The sequence below is a fragment of the Homarus americanus genome, unplaced genomic scaffold (assembly GCF_018991925.1).
Source record: "Homarus americanus isolate GMGI-L3 unplaced genomic scaffold, GMGI_Hamer_2.0 scaffold49667, whole genome shotgun sequence".
NCBI classification, from domain to species: domain Eukaryota; kingdom Metazoa; phylum Arthropoda; class Malacostraca; order Decapoda; family Nephropidae; genus Homarus; species Homarus americanus.
Window position 1 is genome coordinate 5554379 of NW_024738608.1, and position 13211 is coordinate 5567589.

General features: G+C 35.8%; 1 protein-coding gene across 3 annotated transcripts in view; it reads right to left on the reverse strand.

Annotated features, from left to right (window-relative positions):
- LOC121874169 (Fanconi anemia group M protein-like) overlaps positions 1-11813 on the reverse strand; it is a 64205-nt gene extending 52392 nt beyond the window's left edge. For 2 of the 3 annotated variants that reach the window (XM_042378156.1, XM_042378153.1), the window contains exons 1-6: positions 11617-11813; positions 7644-7823; positions 6977-7215; positions 5672-5839; positions 2882-3054; positions 540-629 (exon numbers count right to left, since the gene is read on the reverse strand). In XM_042378156.1, coding sequence (XP_042234090.1) covers positions 540-629; positions 2882-3054; positions 5672-5839; positions 6977-7215; positions 7644-7823; positions 11617-11627 — 861 coding nt within the window. In that variant the 5' untranslated portion in view covers positions 11628-11813. Of the gene's footprint in view, positions 1-539; positions 630-2881; positions 3055-5671; positions 5840-6976; positions 7216-7643; positions 7824-11496; positions 11587-11616 lie in introns of those variants that run through there. The other variant, XM_042378154.1, reaches the window with a different exon arrangement.
- Between the last annotated feature and the right edge of the window lie 1398 nt (positions 11814-13211).

Below are 13211 nucleotides of genomic sequence, written 5' to 3' on the forward strand. Positions count from 1 at the left end.
TCGTGTTTACAGGGTATTTTGTCATTTTAAGTATGTTACCATACTTTATAAAGCTAAAATTCTTGGGCTGGAAGCTCATCTTCAAATAACACATGCATTTCATTGGGAAAACTTGCTTCATACAGCAATTTCAAATGAAGTAGAACACATTTTATTCAATAAGAGGGATATCCCTCTACTATATACAGTATACTGTATTGTACAGTACAGTTTATAAATAGCACAAACTTTCAAGCTATAGAATAATTATATTGATTTAATATTTAAGGTACATTGGCGTATTGTACTGCACTGTAGGACATTTTTTATGCCAAATTTCAACTAAGAAAACATTTAACAACACTACATTAATTTTAATCTTTTTTATATAGTTTTCTGGAGCAACCTGCACCGATGAAACACATGAGGACAGTTCTAAAGTTACGACACAAAATTTACTGAAACATTATGGATAGTTGGTGAATAAGCCCACAGTTCCTCCTCTAGAATACATATGTTACTAAAAAGAAAACCAAACAGTAAAGAATTAAAACACAAACCTGCTGAACAGCTTGCAAATCTGATCCTGGAGTTGCTGAGAGAGCCAGAATACGGAAATCATGATGATGCTGCCTAAGTCCACGGACCACCTGAGTAATAACAGAGATAAAAAAATTAAAAATAAATTTGAGATTTTCTGTTGTTACTCCTAAAAGGGATAAAGATAACCAAGATAGAAACACAATTATCGTAGTAATGAAGGATACGTATCTTCAGTCATATTATTTAAGATATTTTGTGACACACAGTACATGTAGTCCTAGTTTATTATAAGGGTTCTGTTTGTGAAAGTCTTGTGATGTATAAAACTGTGATATGTAAATTCAATTTCCCAAAAGAAACAATATATTAAGAGGGAATTAATTTCTGGCTAGGAATTTTGGGGGGACTGTACTTGTGCTGATTTTGCGTTCAGAAACACTTATATATATAAATAAAGACATGAAGGACTTATAATTACATATGATATAGAAAAAACAGCCAATGAGAAGCGTGTGTATATTCTCCCTCTCATGGTCATTGGTCATCTGACCACCTGCCACCCATCACCATCCTGCAACAGTTAACCACCACCAACAACTACACCCATTTTTAACATCTTATGATATTAAAACAATAATCAAGCATGTCATAAATGTAAGAATGCATAGAAGAATTATGTAAATTGCTTGGTAATAAGTAACTTAATGAGTGAGCTGGGTGTTTACCAAGTGGCTGCCTTCCCAGCCCCTGACCCTCAGGAGGTTTTTAATTTATGACTACAGTATTGCCAGGACATTAGAAAGCCATATAGCATACAATATGAAGGATGCAATTAAGAAAATTTATTCAAAACTCAGACACCAGGTGAATTAGGCACAGTGAGCTTGTCAGTCAACCACCCATAAATGTTTACATATATCAATTCTAGATTTCTGATGCTGCTTTTGATCAAAGTTACTATTTATTTTTATACAAATACAGTAGAAGTCCAAAAATCTGGACTGCTTGGGGATTGGGTCGGTCCGGATTTTCGGATTTTCCGGATTCTCAGGCAGTACTTTTAAAATTCAAATTTAAGGAGGACTAAAGAAGAGATGAACAGGTACATTTTGATAGTTTATTCATTAGCAAATATAGCATGCTTCAAAATGAGCAGTTTTAAAGAAAAGCTGTGAATTCTAGAATTTTATTCTTTGTCTTTTTTATATCATAAATTGTAGACTTTCCAATGTCGTATGTTTCCATTAGAACAGTATTGCTCACACCACGTTCTAGTTTCTTAATTATTTCAAATTTGTCACTCAATTTCAACGTGTTCTTCTTTCTCTTCACACAACAAAGTTTATCTACTTTAGGAACCATTATTATGGGCCTGTACAGTACTCTGTAAATGTAAAGAGTAGGACTCAAAATTACATACGTTGTCACAGTTTGATTGCTCATTTTAAAGTGGCGACCTCATGGTCACTTGTTGTCACTGCGCAGTTGTGGCGCTCATGCATGCGCACATACACACAAAAGCCAACAAAAAAAAAAATAAAAAGTTTGAGTTTTTGAAAGGTCCAGATTCTCGGGTGGTCCGGATTTCTGGCATCCGGATTTTTGGACTTTTACTTGTAGTGTAATTGTGTTTATAAAATCATGCAGTAATTATAAAAACACCAAATTGTAAATACAGTACAGGTATAGGAATACAACACAGTACTATACTGCATTGGTTGAAAGTGTAGCAGATGAGCTAAGTAACAAGGATCTTATTGAACTGGAAGCACAGAAAATTGCAGAGGAAGAAGAGAGTCAAAATGTAGAAGAACCTGCAACCCCAAAAAATTTTCAGTGAAACAAATGGCAGAGGCATTTGCTACAATTAATAAGGGGATGCAAATGTTTGACGGACTGGATCAAAATCTTGAGCGTTTTTCAATAGTTGACAGATTGGTTCAAGGTGCACTTGCTCGCTAAATATACAGTATTGTACCTGTATATTACAGCAATCGTTATGTGATAGGTTGGTTATAATTTTATGATTTGTCAACATAAGACATTTCATCACAGGACAATTTGTCACCAGTCACTGAATACTGTGTTATATGTATCAAAATTAGATAATAATGAATATTTGGAGGCAATGAAGCCTTGCTTAGGTTAGGTTAGGGTTACACTGAGCCAGTGACAGTGACAAAATGTCCTAGAACCCTTTAAAAAAATAATCATCCATGGTAGTAACAATTCCATTAGTTAATCATGGATCATTAGTTTGTAGATTTTGAGTGCAACTGGTTCAATTTATAGTGCAAAATATTCACAGTGATGAATGGGAACCCTTCTTATATTTATCAACAAGAGAAATGCTTCTCACCTGACAATATGCGTGATTACCAAGTGCACGGTGAGCTTCATCCAACACCAAACACTTGATCAATGTTGCTGGAGCAGCCCCCCGTGCTAAATCATTTGTTAAAACTTGAGGTGTAAGAAAGAATACTCGCTTTTCTGTCCATGCTTTAATCCTATTTTCTGGAGCCACTGAACCTGGAACCAGAAAAATTATGAAAATCTTGACTTTTTCATCAAAAGTCTCACAAAATGAACTTTTTTTTCTCACTCTCACCACCACAAACACTGCCACTAATATTCCTCTTCGGGGAAGGGAGAGTGCAGCTGGCCACCTGGAACCTGGTGGGCGAGTTAACTAGATAAATTAGACAATTGGTACCTCTGATTGGCACAGGTCATCACCAAGTGCCCAGCCTTCAGTGGAGTTAAACTCCTGTATCTCACACACGACAGACTCGTTACGGGAGCTCTGTAAATTACCTCCTGTATTCTCTCGTTCAGTGATAGTTACCTATCATCAGTTAATTCTCCAGTACAGTACAACAATACGTATAGGTACTCTAGTGTGCATATATTTGGGTAAATAAATAAGAAAGCCATATAGTGTTTGTGTGAACATTAAGTACTGTACTCTGAAAGAACTACAGTACAAACAGAGATTACAATGAGCTCCAACTGAAACTACAAAACAGTTACAAGTGTTTCTGAATTGGTGGATTACTAATTATCCATATCCAGTTCATAAGGTGCCAGTTGGTGGGATACCTATATAAACTCAGTGCCTTACTGCTTGTGACTCAATGTTCACTCAGCAGTACTTCAAGTATAAATAAACATAAGTGTAATAACTGACATACTCACCAGCTAGTACATGAAGGTGACTATAGTGCATTTTTTCCCAGCTGAGAAAAGATGCCACGCCCCCTCCTCAAGAGTTACAGCTGATTGGGTGTTGCAAGCCTGTCCAATTTTGTCCTGAAGTAATGATGTATTTCTAAATGAGTTTATTCAAAATCGTTGGGATGACCGTTTCTGACAAGAAAGATATTTAGCTAAATTATATAAAGATAAATGCATTCATTATTTCAAACATAAGCACGTAGGAAGTTTACCAAAAGGATTATACATGAATTAACTGTTAAAACGCTGGTAGCAAATTCACGCTTTCGGAAGATGCATTTAATATATACATTGAGTTCTGCTATATCGCGTGTTTTGATAATGCGAATTGGCTCTAACGCGATTTATGAATAGAGGAACAATATTTGTATAACACAAACGCTTGTTTGCTGTAAAGCGATTTTTGCTTACTATTTCTCCAATTTTGTGGTACTAACTGTGAATATGGTAAAGAAGAATATCTCCAAGAAGCGTTCTGGTGATTGAATTCCCAGTGATGATCGTAAAAGAAAGGATATAACACTTGAAGAGAAGCTCGATGTTATCAACCTCAAAATCACCCTTCTCCCCCATCAAGTTATATTCATATTTTTTCAAGGTAAAGTGTTACATTTACTGTACGATTTCATTATTAGATATGAATGTAACATTTATTTAGACTGTGTTATCCTTTGTGTTTGGCTAACTGCTAATTTTTTTCGATTTCGAGTAGTAATCTGCACCTAACCCTATGTTCTCCATAAGCCCTGTTATTTCTATTACGCGATTTTCTATAGCACAATATTTTACAAGAACACAACTATCGTGTTATAGCAGAACTGACTGTACTTATTTTTACCCACAATAAGGCATACTAAGACAAATTACTTATCATTAATATTACATTATGCAAACACAACATCTTAAAAGATCAGAATCACATTGAAACATTACACGACCGTTAGCAGAGGCGGGAAAAATATTAAGTTGTTCGCAGTCACATTTCCCGCCTCTGCTAACGATCGTGTAATATTTCAATGTGATTCTGATCTTTTAAGATGTGTTCCCATAATGTAATATTAATGATACGTAATTTGTCTTAGTATGCCTAATTGTGGGTAAAAATAAGTATACTGTATGTTAAATGCATCCTCCGAAAGTGTGAATTTGCTACCAGAGTTTTAACAGTTAATTCATGTACAGTATAATACTTCTGATAAACTTCCTACGTGCTTATGTTTGAAATAATGAATGTACTGTATATATCTTTTTATAAATTAGATAAATATCTTTCTCGTCACAAACGGTCATTCCAACGATTATGAAAAAACTCATTTAGAAATACATCATTACTTCAGGACAAAATAGGACAGGTTTGCAACAGCCAATCAGCTGTAACTTTTGAGGAGGGGGCGGGGCATCTTTTCTCAGCTGGGAAAAAATGCTCTATAACAGATGGGACTACCTGACATTCCACACCAAAGGTGTTACCTGGAGGAATATCAAATATCCATGCCAGGAACAATAGCTTTAGGTTATATTTTTACTAAAATGGAGGAGCGAGAGAATTATTTTTACCTGAGTGGTTGTCTGACAGGTAACCTTTGTCTCAATCAAAAGAGAAAGTCTCATCTGTCTAAGAATGCACACAACCACCTGGTCATGGGAGGCTCTCCCTGGGAAATTCTGAGGTACAAGTAATATCCCCAAAGCCACTTTGCAAAACCCTATATGCCCTAAGAATATGATTGAAAATCTTGTGTTTGACACTTTGGTTAAGTGTGGTTAATTAAAGTGCAGCTCCAGTGTGAATAATACAATACTAAACAGAAGAATAAGTAAATAATATGATAAACCCTTGCCTTATCCAACGGCAATGTTTCAATATTTACAGGACATGTACTTTTATTAGAATAACAGAAGTTCTCCTTACCTGTCATTTGTGATGTATCACTTTGTGGGATGCCCATAATGTTGTAACATGCTTCAATTTGCTGAGTCACAAGGGGTTTGGTAGGTGCCATGAACACAATTTTACTTCTTGGGTACCAACGATAGAAATTATACATCACAACAGCAGCTATAAATGTTTTCCCCAAGCCTGTTACAAAGATGAAGGTGAACAACTAAAAAAACATGACCTGTATAAACATATGCTACTACAGTGTAATCATTATGCCAATCTTAAAATAAGTTACAGTATTTCTAAATGTTTAGACACCAATCTAGATATTTATTAATAAACAGCATACAGTACAAAGGAATCTCTACATTAGCCGGAATCTTCAATCCCCGGAACTCTCCGTAACCCAGAATATTTTTAGTATTCTGAGAAATTCAGGATAAATCTTTCAGTTCTGGGCATTTGACCGAATTTCTGAGAGATTGCATCATGCGCCATCACGTGCCGAGCATGTGGGCGGGTAGGCTCAGAGTGCTCCTGAGCTACAATTGGCTACTATGTTAAATGACTGCATGGGATGTATGATTTGCTGATGTACCTTACAGCTTTATCTACTCAAACTCTTGCATCATGACACTTAGTTCATTGTCTGCTAACATTGTATAAGCTTGTTCACTCGCTTACTGCTGTTTTCACATACGCTCTGTGTTGTGCAGTAATGCATACGGTATTACTATACCAGGATTTAATCAGCCAAGAATAATGTTAAAGCAATGTTTAGATGTAAAAAGTGATTACAGTACTGTACATTCAGTAAGTGTGAAAGTACTGTACAGTACATACAGTACTGTAGATATCAGAGTGGACAGTGTATGCTAGTGTGTAGACTGTAGAGGGAGTATGTACAGCATAAATGCATGTACAATCCCTCCTTATTGGAGGGAGAAGAGAGTGACAGTTAGCAACACCTGCTACAGATGGTACAGGACAAAGGCAGGCCATCCTGCATCTTCATATCACCATTTGGTCTGCCTGCATCACAAGCTCAAGATGACAGCATCTACTGGTGAGAGCAGTATACAGTAGTATACATGTATTTTGTTTGCTTACAATATGTATATATTGTACATGCACAGTAGTTGCATAAATAAATATAGATCTGAGTTTGTCCAATGCAGAAGCATTCACAAGTGCCCGGAAAATTTCCGGGGATGTGCAATATTTTTCATGGATGAGAAAATTTGTCTTAACACTAAGAAATCTCTCAAACCAGGAACTGCTCTGCACTAATTATTTCAGCTAATGGAGAGATTACTGTACTTCAGTTGTGCTTACCTGTGGGAAGTGAGATAAGAGTATTTTTAAATAATGCTTCTTCAACAACAGAAAACTGGTATTCCCTTATTGGATAGTTAATAGGGTAGACCCATGTTTGACCAGCCTCTGCATCAAAACCAGGAAGAGATTCTAGAGGTGTGGACTGAGGTACAGATGCATAGGGCAACACTTTCGCTGCTTCTGAGCCATGACCCATAGATGTGTGCTCTGCTCCTCCAATATTTGTGACATTCATTCTGTAGAAAAGGGAGTGTTGAGGGGTGCACCAGCAAAGTAGAAATTATTTTGAAAGATGCAGAGAAAAGTTGAACACTGTGTATTAGCATTTATGTTTTGTTTGATTACAGTCGAACAGCAAATCAAAAGGGTAAAATGTTGAGCTTTCCAAATCTAATCTTAGGCGAATACTGATGACACAATCTTTTAAAACAGCCCAAACCACCCAAATTAATTTACCCAAACCTAATAATTTTAAAAAGAGTTTGCTAAATTAGGTTGGGTTTTGTTAGTCTATTTTTCCTGTTTTAATATATTGGGGTACATTAATTAAAACTTCCAACATTTTAAGCCCTCTGTTTTACCTTTAAGATTACTGATCTCAACAATCCTACATCTGGTAGCAGAATGAAATAGTAACTATTGTATCTACCAGACTTCAACTTACTTCTCACTGTTATCACAGGCTTGGGCAAGAATGTCATCATCTTCATCATCGAAAATGTCCAAATCTACATCAACAAATTTACTTATCTTGTTTAAGTTATGTTTCTTGGTGTCATTTTCAACTTGGTTTTGGCCCTGACATGTAAACAGGGCTTTATGGTTCTTTGTTTTATCCATTTTCCTGAAAAGAAAATAATGTTAAACCTCAATTAGAATATTAAAAATGTAATTTCCTATGACAAGGACCTGACAGTCACTATAAAAGATATCATATTTTCATGCAACCAATCCAGGACAAAAAGGCATATGGATATACAGTATAAACTGATACAGTAATATACAGTACAATTAATTTTATTCTTTGGAAAATCATTTATAATGTATTTACAAAATAATAAACAAATAAATAATACTCTTAATTATTTTACACAGGGACATACCATACTCCCCTACATCCTGACATATCACTACATTCTGTACCATGCCAAAGGGTCTAAGGCTTCCTCTTGAACTCCCAAAATAGTTTTAATAATAAAGTTTTAACTTTTGAAATACTGTACTCTTTCTTGGAATACTGTATACAGTATTTAATATGGCCATATTTCTGATTTTCAGAGGAAAATACTGTACTGTATTTCATACAATCAGGTTTCTAATCACAGTAATACAGCAATACAAGTACAGTACAGTATAAGATAGTATGTGCATTACCGAGGCATTGTTCTGAGATAACTTTGTGTAATATCAGAGAACAAATGAGGCATAGCAGCAGCTGTTAACATGTTTGTAGTCATCAAAGGTGGGTCAGCATGTAATGGGCTGAGAATGCATATATTCAGGCCCAGTACAATTGTACATACCTAAGGTACTGTATACGTGTACAGTCAATCCTTGCAACATAGGAACACGAGGAGGGATTATTGAGAATGTCATGAGTGGAAAATTCTCCAGTACAGTACAGTATCTTGTAATAAATTATAAGCAACTATTGATAAATAAATAAAGTACCATACTACATCAACAAAGTCCTCATATTTTCCATAAAATGTTGTACTGTATAGTTCCTAACCTTTTTGATTTGATTTTTCCAGGACAGAATCACAAACTAGCTGGGACATGTTCAATATTGCAATAGTCCCAGTCAAATCGGGGCTCATGGTAAGCCTACTTAAAGTGACCTAAAGCAAACATCAGGATGGCACTGGTGTGTTAAGTGTTCTAAAAAGGACCTCAGAAAATTTTTATGAAGAAAATATTGCATACAGAAATATTGTAAGAAACATGCGCCAGTTCTTATCTTGAATACAGTGCTTAACATCAGAGAGAGTGCATAAAAAATTAGTTACATCCTTAGCTACAGCATATAAGGCAACTTATGCCAAAAAAAGCTTGGTTTTGTGTTCTTTCACACACACAGTACAATATTAATATATAGTATCACTTACCTAAATGGGCCCAGGTAACTACTGTAGGTATTATTGCATTTACACACCACACATTCCTACCACTAATTTATTATCATATTCGATTAAGACGTCTAATTATAAGATAATTTTCATCTACTACATTACCGGCAAAAATGTATAATAACGGAGAAAGCGTATCCAAAATTTTCTCTATTTTCTTCCATTAATCTTGCGCCATTATCGCCTACCTCACCTCCCACACTGCATGTCTCCTTCATAAATCATCACGCGCATGCGTTCCCGTACACGTCACGCGGCCAATCAAAAGCGTTTTTCTTTTTGCAACCAACTAAAATGATTTTGTGTTTAATTCGCTGTATTTTTGGCCCAATCAAAATCGAGTTTTATTTTGGGTCTCTCATATTTCGAAATTCAAATTCATTTCTGACCATGGAAGTCTGCGAAGGGTGTCACTTCAATTATATGGAGCCGACTGCGAGTTTTGGGGAAAAAACGAAGAAACTATAGCATTTTTTCGATCGCACAGTGTTCTTCCAACCTCGGTAAAGTGTCCTAAGAGCAAGACTGAATGTAAATACTGCAAAGAACAACATATGTGGCGTTGTCATAACTCGTCCCTTACAGGCCAATAAGGTAAGAAAGAGGTGATTTCATCATATGGTGAGAGTCAGTTAGGTTAGGTTAGGTTAGGTTTTTGTTTTTCTAGTGTTTTTTGGTGTATTTTTTATTCGCTTAGCCATTACTTTTTTCGGAAAACGTCCAACGAAATAATTAAATAAAAAAACCCGGCTAATTTCCGCCAGAAATGAAGGTCATATTCAGTCTAAACACACAAATACACTAGAAAAATATATTTTTTACTTTCTAACAGAGTGTGGTGTGCAAGTGCAAATTTACCCTACTGTAGCTACCTAAAGAAAAGGTCTATTGAAGAAAACTTAATTCTGAACTCATGAATAAGCCAAATCAGTTGGAGGAATTTCACTTTTGGTATGTCTTTTTTCTATTTTTCCTGCTATAAAAAAATGCTGCGCCACTCCCATATCCATCTTCTAACTGCTTCAACGGTTTACGTGAGCAAGAACGTTTTACAAACATTAACACTTCCGTTTTAAATATGAAGTGATCAATAAAAAACAGCAAATTTAGACATTTTTTATGAATGAAGCCATGAATAAAGGAAAAGGATTTATAATTCTTTGCAATACAGCATTAGTTTGCTGGTACATACAAATGCTTCCCAGTATTACCCTTTCAATATGCATGTACAATTCCGGATTATGTTAGGTTTGATTAAGGTGTTAAAATTTTAGTTCGTATGGAAAGATTGTGGGAAAACATTCTGCTGCTTAGCATTCGGTCAGTCACTGGGAAGCTCTTGCTAACAAGAAGCACAGTTAATATTCATCTTTCACCCATTCCTCTTCTAGTGTTTCTGACTACCCTAAATACAGTGTACCATATTTTTTAAATTATAAATAGATATTTAAGAGTAACATTTCTTGCACAAATGCTTAGTTTTTAATACATTTACCCTTAAACATAGACCTACTTTCAGTGGGTAGGTTTGGTTAGATACCTATATTATGTTGGTACTGTAATTTATGAGGAAACCACTACCACCAAGGGGAACCGTTTGATTTCGTTCATTTTTTCCACAGACGTTCTTATCATTTAAGTAAATATTTTAAGAGGCAACAACTTTTTATTTTAATTGTAAGTATTTATTTTTTTAGTTTTCTATCTATGATCATAAATCACCTGTAGTGGGTTGGACATGAACGGTCCGACTAATTACCTAAATGCACCCAAAAGTAGCAAAATGTAGCCACAATGAAGTCAAATAATGGTCCTACATGAATAAATCGGACTGCTAATCACTTCTCGACTAGTATTTGGTGTCACAAAGTCACAAAAAATTGGAAAACTTACTTTAATCTGAGTCTTTAATCTGAGTTAATAGATCGCGTGCATGTACCGAGGGAGCGAGTAATTACCCAAATGTAGTCGCAATGAAGTCAAATGATGGTTCTACAAGCGTAAATCGGGCTGTGAATCACTTCTCGATTATTATTTGGTGTCATAGTCACAAAAAATAGGTAAACTTAATTTAATCTGAGTTGTGTTGTGTTAGGTTAGGTTAGGTTATGTTAGGTACATGCACTCGATCTATTAACTCAGATTAAATTAAATTTTCCATTTTTTTTTTACTTTGTGACACCAAATACAAGTCGAGAAGTGATTGGCAGTCCGATTTATTCATGTAGGACCATTATTTGACTTCATTGTGGCTACATTAGGGTAATTAGTCGGACCCGGCATGAAGGATAGGGGAAATTGCGGGGTACAACACGGTGAAAAGCTGATTATATGACACTAAAATTATGTCTCTACGTGCTTTGTACGTGAAAAAAAAATATTATTTACAGTAATTACTTCTCCAAAAAACAGCCGAATCAGTGCGTGTTGTCTGTCTGCCTACACCCACCCTGCTCGTTCCCAGTGTACAGTACTCTCACGTCCACTAAAATTATAAAATTACATTACCTGTACACCATGACGCTTCACCAAAGTTCCTTTCATTGGTACCACATATCAAAATAAATATTTTCTGTTTAATATTGTGGGGGTTCCGAACTTTCTATGGGTGCTTGGAAGTTAGTAAGGTTAGGTAGGTTTTAGGTCTGGTCATCCGGGGAAGAGGACTTTAACTATTGTTATGGTGAGAGGGGTGGGGGTAGGACCTCACTTGCTGTCCTCAATATAGACTTTTTTCGTGATTCTGTTGCAAATTACTAACAATTTGTAATCGAGTGAAAGTAGAATTACTTGTCGAAAATACTAATCGAATAGAATATAAAATTACTAGCCTAAAAAGGAATAGAGTAAAAGTATAAATTACGGATGCCTGAAAATAATTAATTGAATGTTAGTTGCTTTTCAATTTTAATTTTTATTCAAATAACACAAACATGAAGAACTCGTCATATAATATAACACTTTGTAAATCCCAATACTATAGTTGAAATGGTATTTTAAAGGTACAAATGGGGCATATTCTGAGCTCACTCACAAAATGAGTCAAAAGATTTCAAGCTTCTTCTAGCTAGACAATACATATCACATGTTTTCATATAATAATAATGCACTACATGCCAAATTTTTACATAAAGCAACTATTTTAATTACAAAATAAAGGCTCCTACAACACATAAAATTTAGATGATTTTTAGAGCTGGTTTAGCGGCTTTTTGGCTGGTTATCGGATAGATTTTAGCGTAATGAGATTTTTTTGTCTTATGGCGGTAGCACTGCGGGGTTATGTAATACTGGAAGTTAATTATCCTTGTGGAGGATAAAGACTGTTTACAAGAGTTCATCTATGAACATGGACTAGTTAGGAGGATGTGTAAAATGCTTTAAGTGTGGCAGCGAACTGACACTAAACAGGAAATATTTGTCTGTAACAAACGATCTTATTCATACGAGCACAAAAAAAACGAAAATTTTCGCAATGCGGCTTCGAGAAAAGTGATTTCAGTGGTACTTGTGTATACTTAATTTTCATTTCAAATCAAAGAAAAACAAATGTTTTCCAAAAGTAAGTTAAGTGTTAATGTGCTTGTTTAACCGATCGTCCAAGCGGCTAACGAGCCGCTCAGTGGTGAAAAGGATAAAGTAAAAGTAAGTAAAAGAAATATTGACCACGTTCTCCATGAAGTCTAGACAAAAACAAAGACAAACAATGATTGATTGGTTCTCTTTTTGTCGGGAAGTGGTTGCATCCTTCTGTACTTCCACCAACGTGAAGTTGGGTGGTCATATAGTGGATCTCTCTACCTACAGCCGCAGCCAGCAACACCTCCTCCTCCTCCGCCTGCCTGGCGGTCCTCTCTCCCGCCGGCGAGCATGGCGACCCACAAGCTGTCCTTCTCTGAGCGTCCTCACCAACCAGCTCTCTCTACATCACGTTTGTAACCATGCTGCCTTCCCAGCACCAAGCTGCATTGTACATCCAATACAACATGTATATAGAGAGCACATTGTGAGTTTCCTTTCTCCAACCCATCCTGAGTGTGAACCAAACAATCTCATACCCCACAGTCATGTCAGCGGCGTTGAGAGTGACTAGGTAATATTCG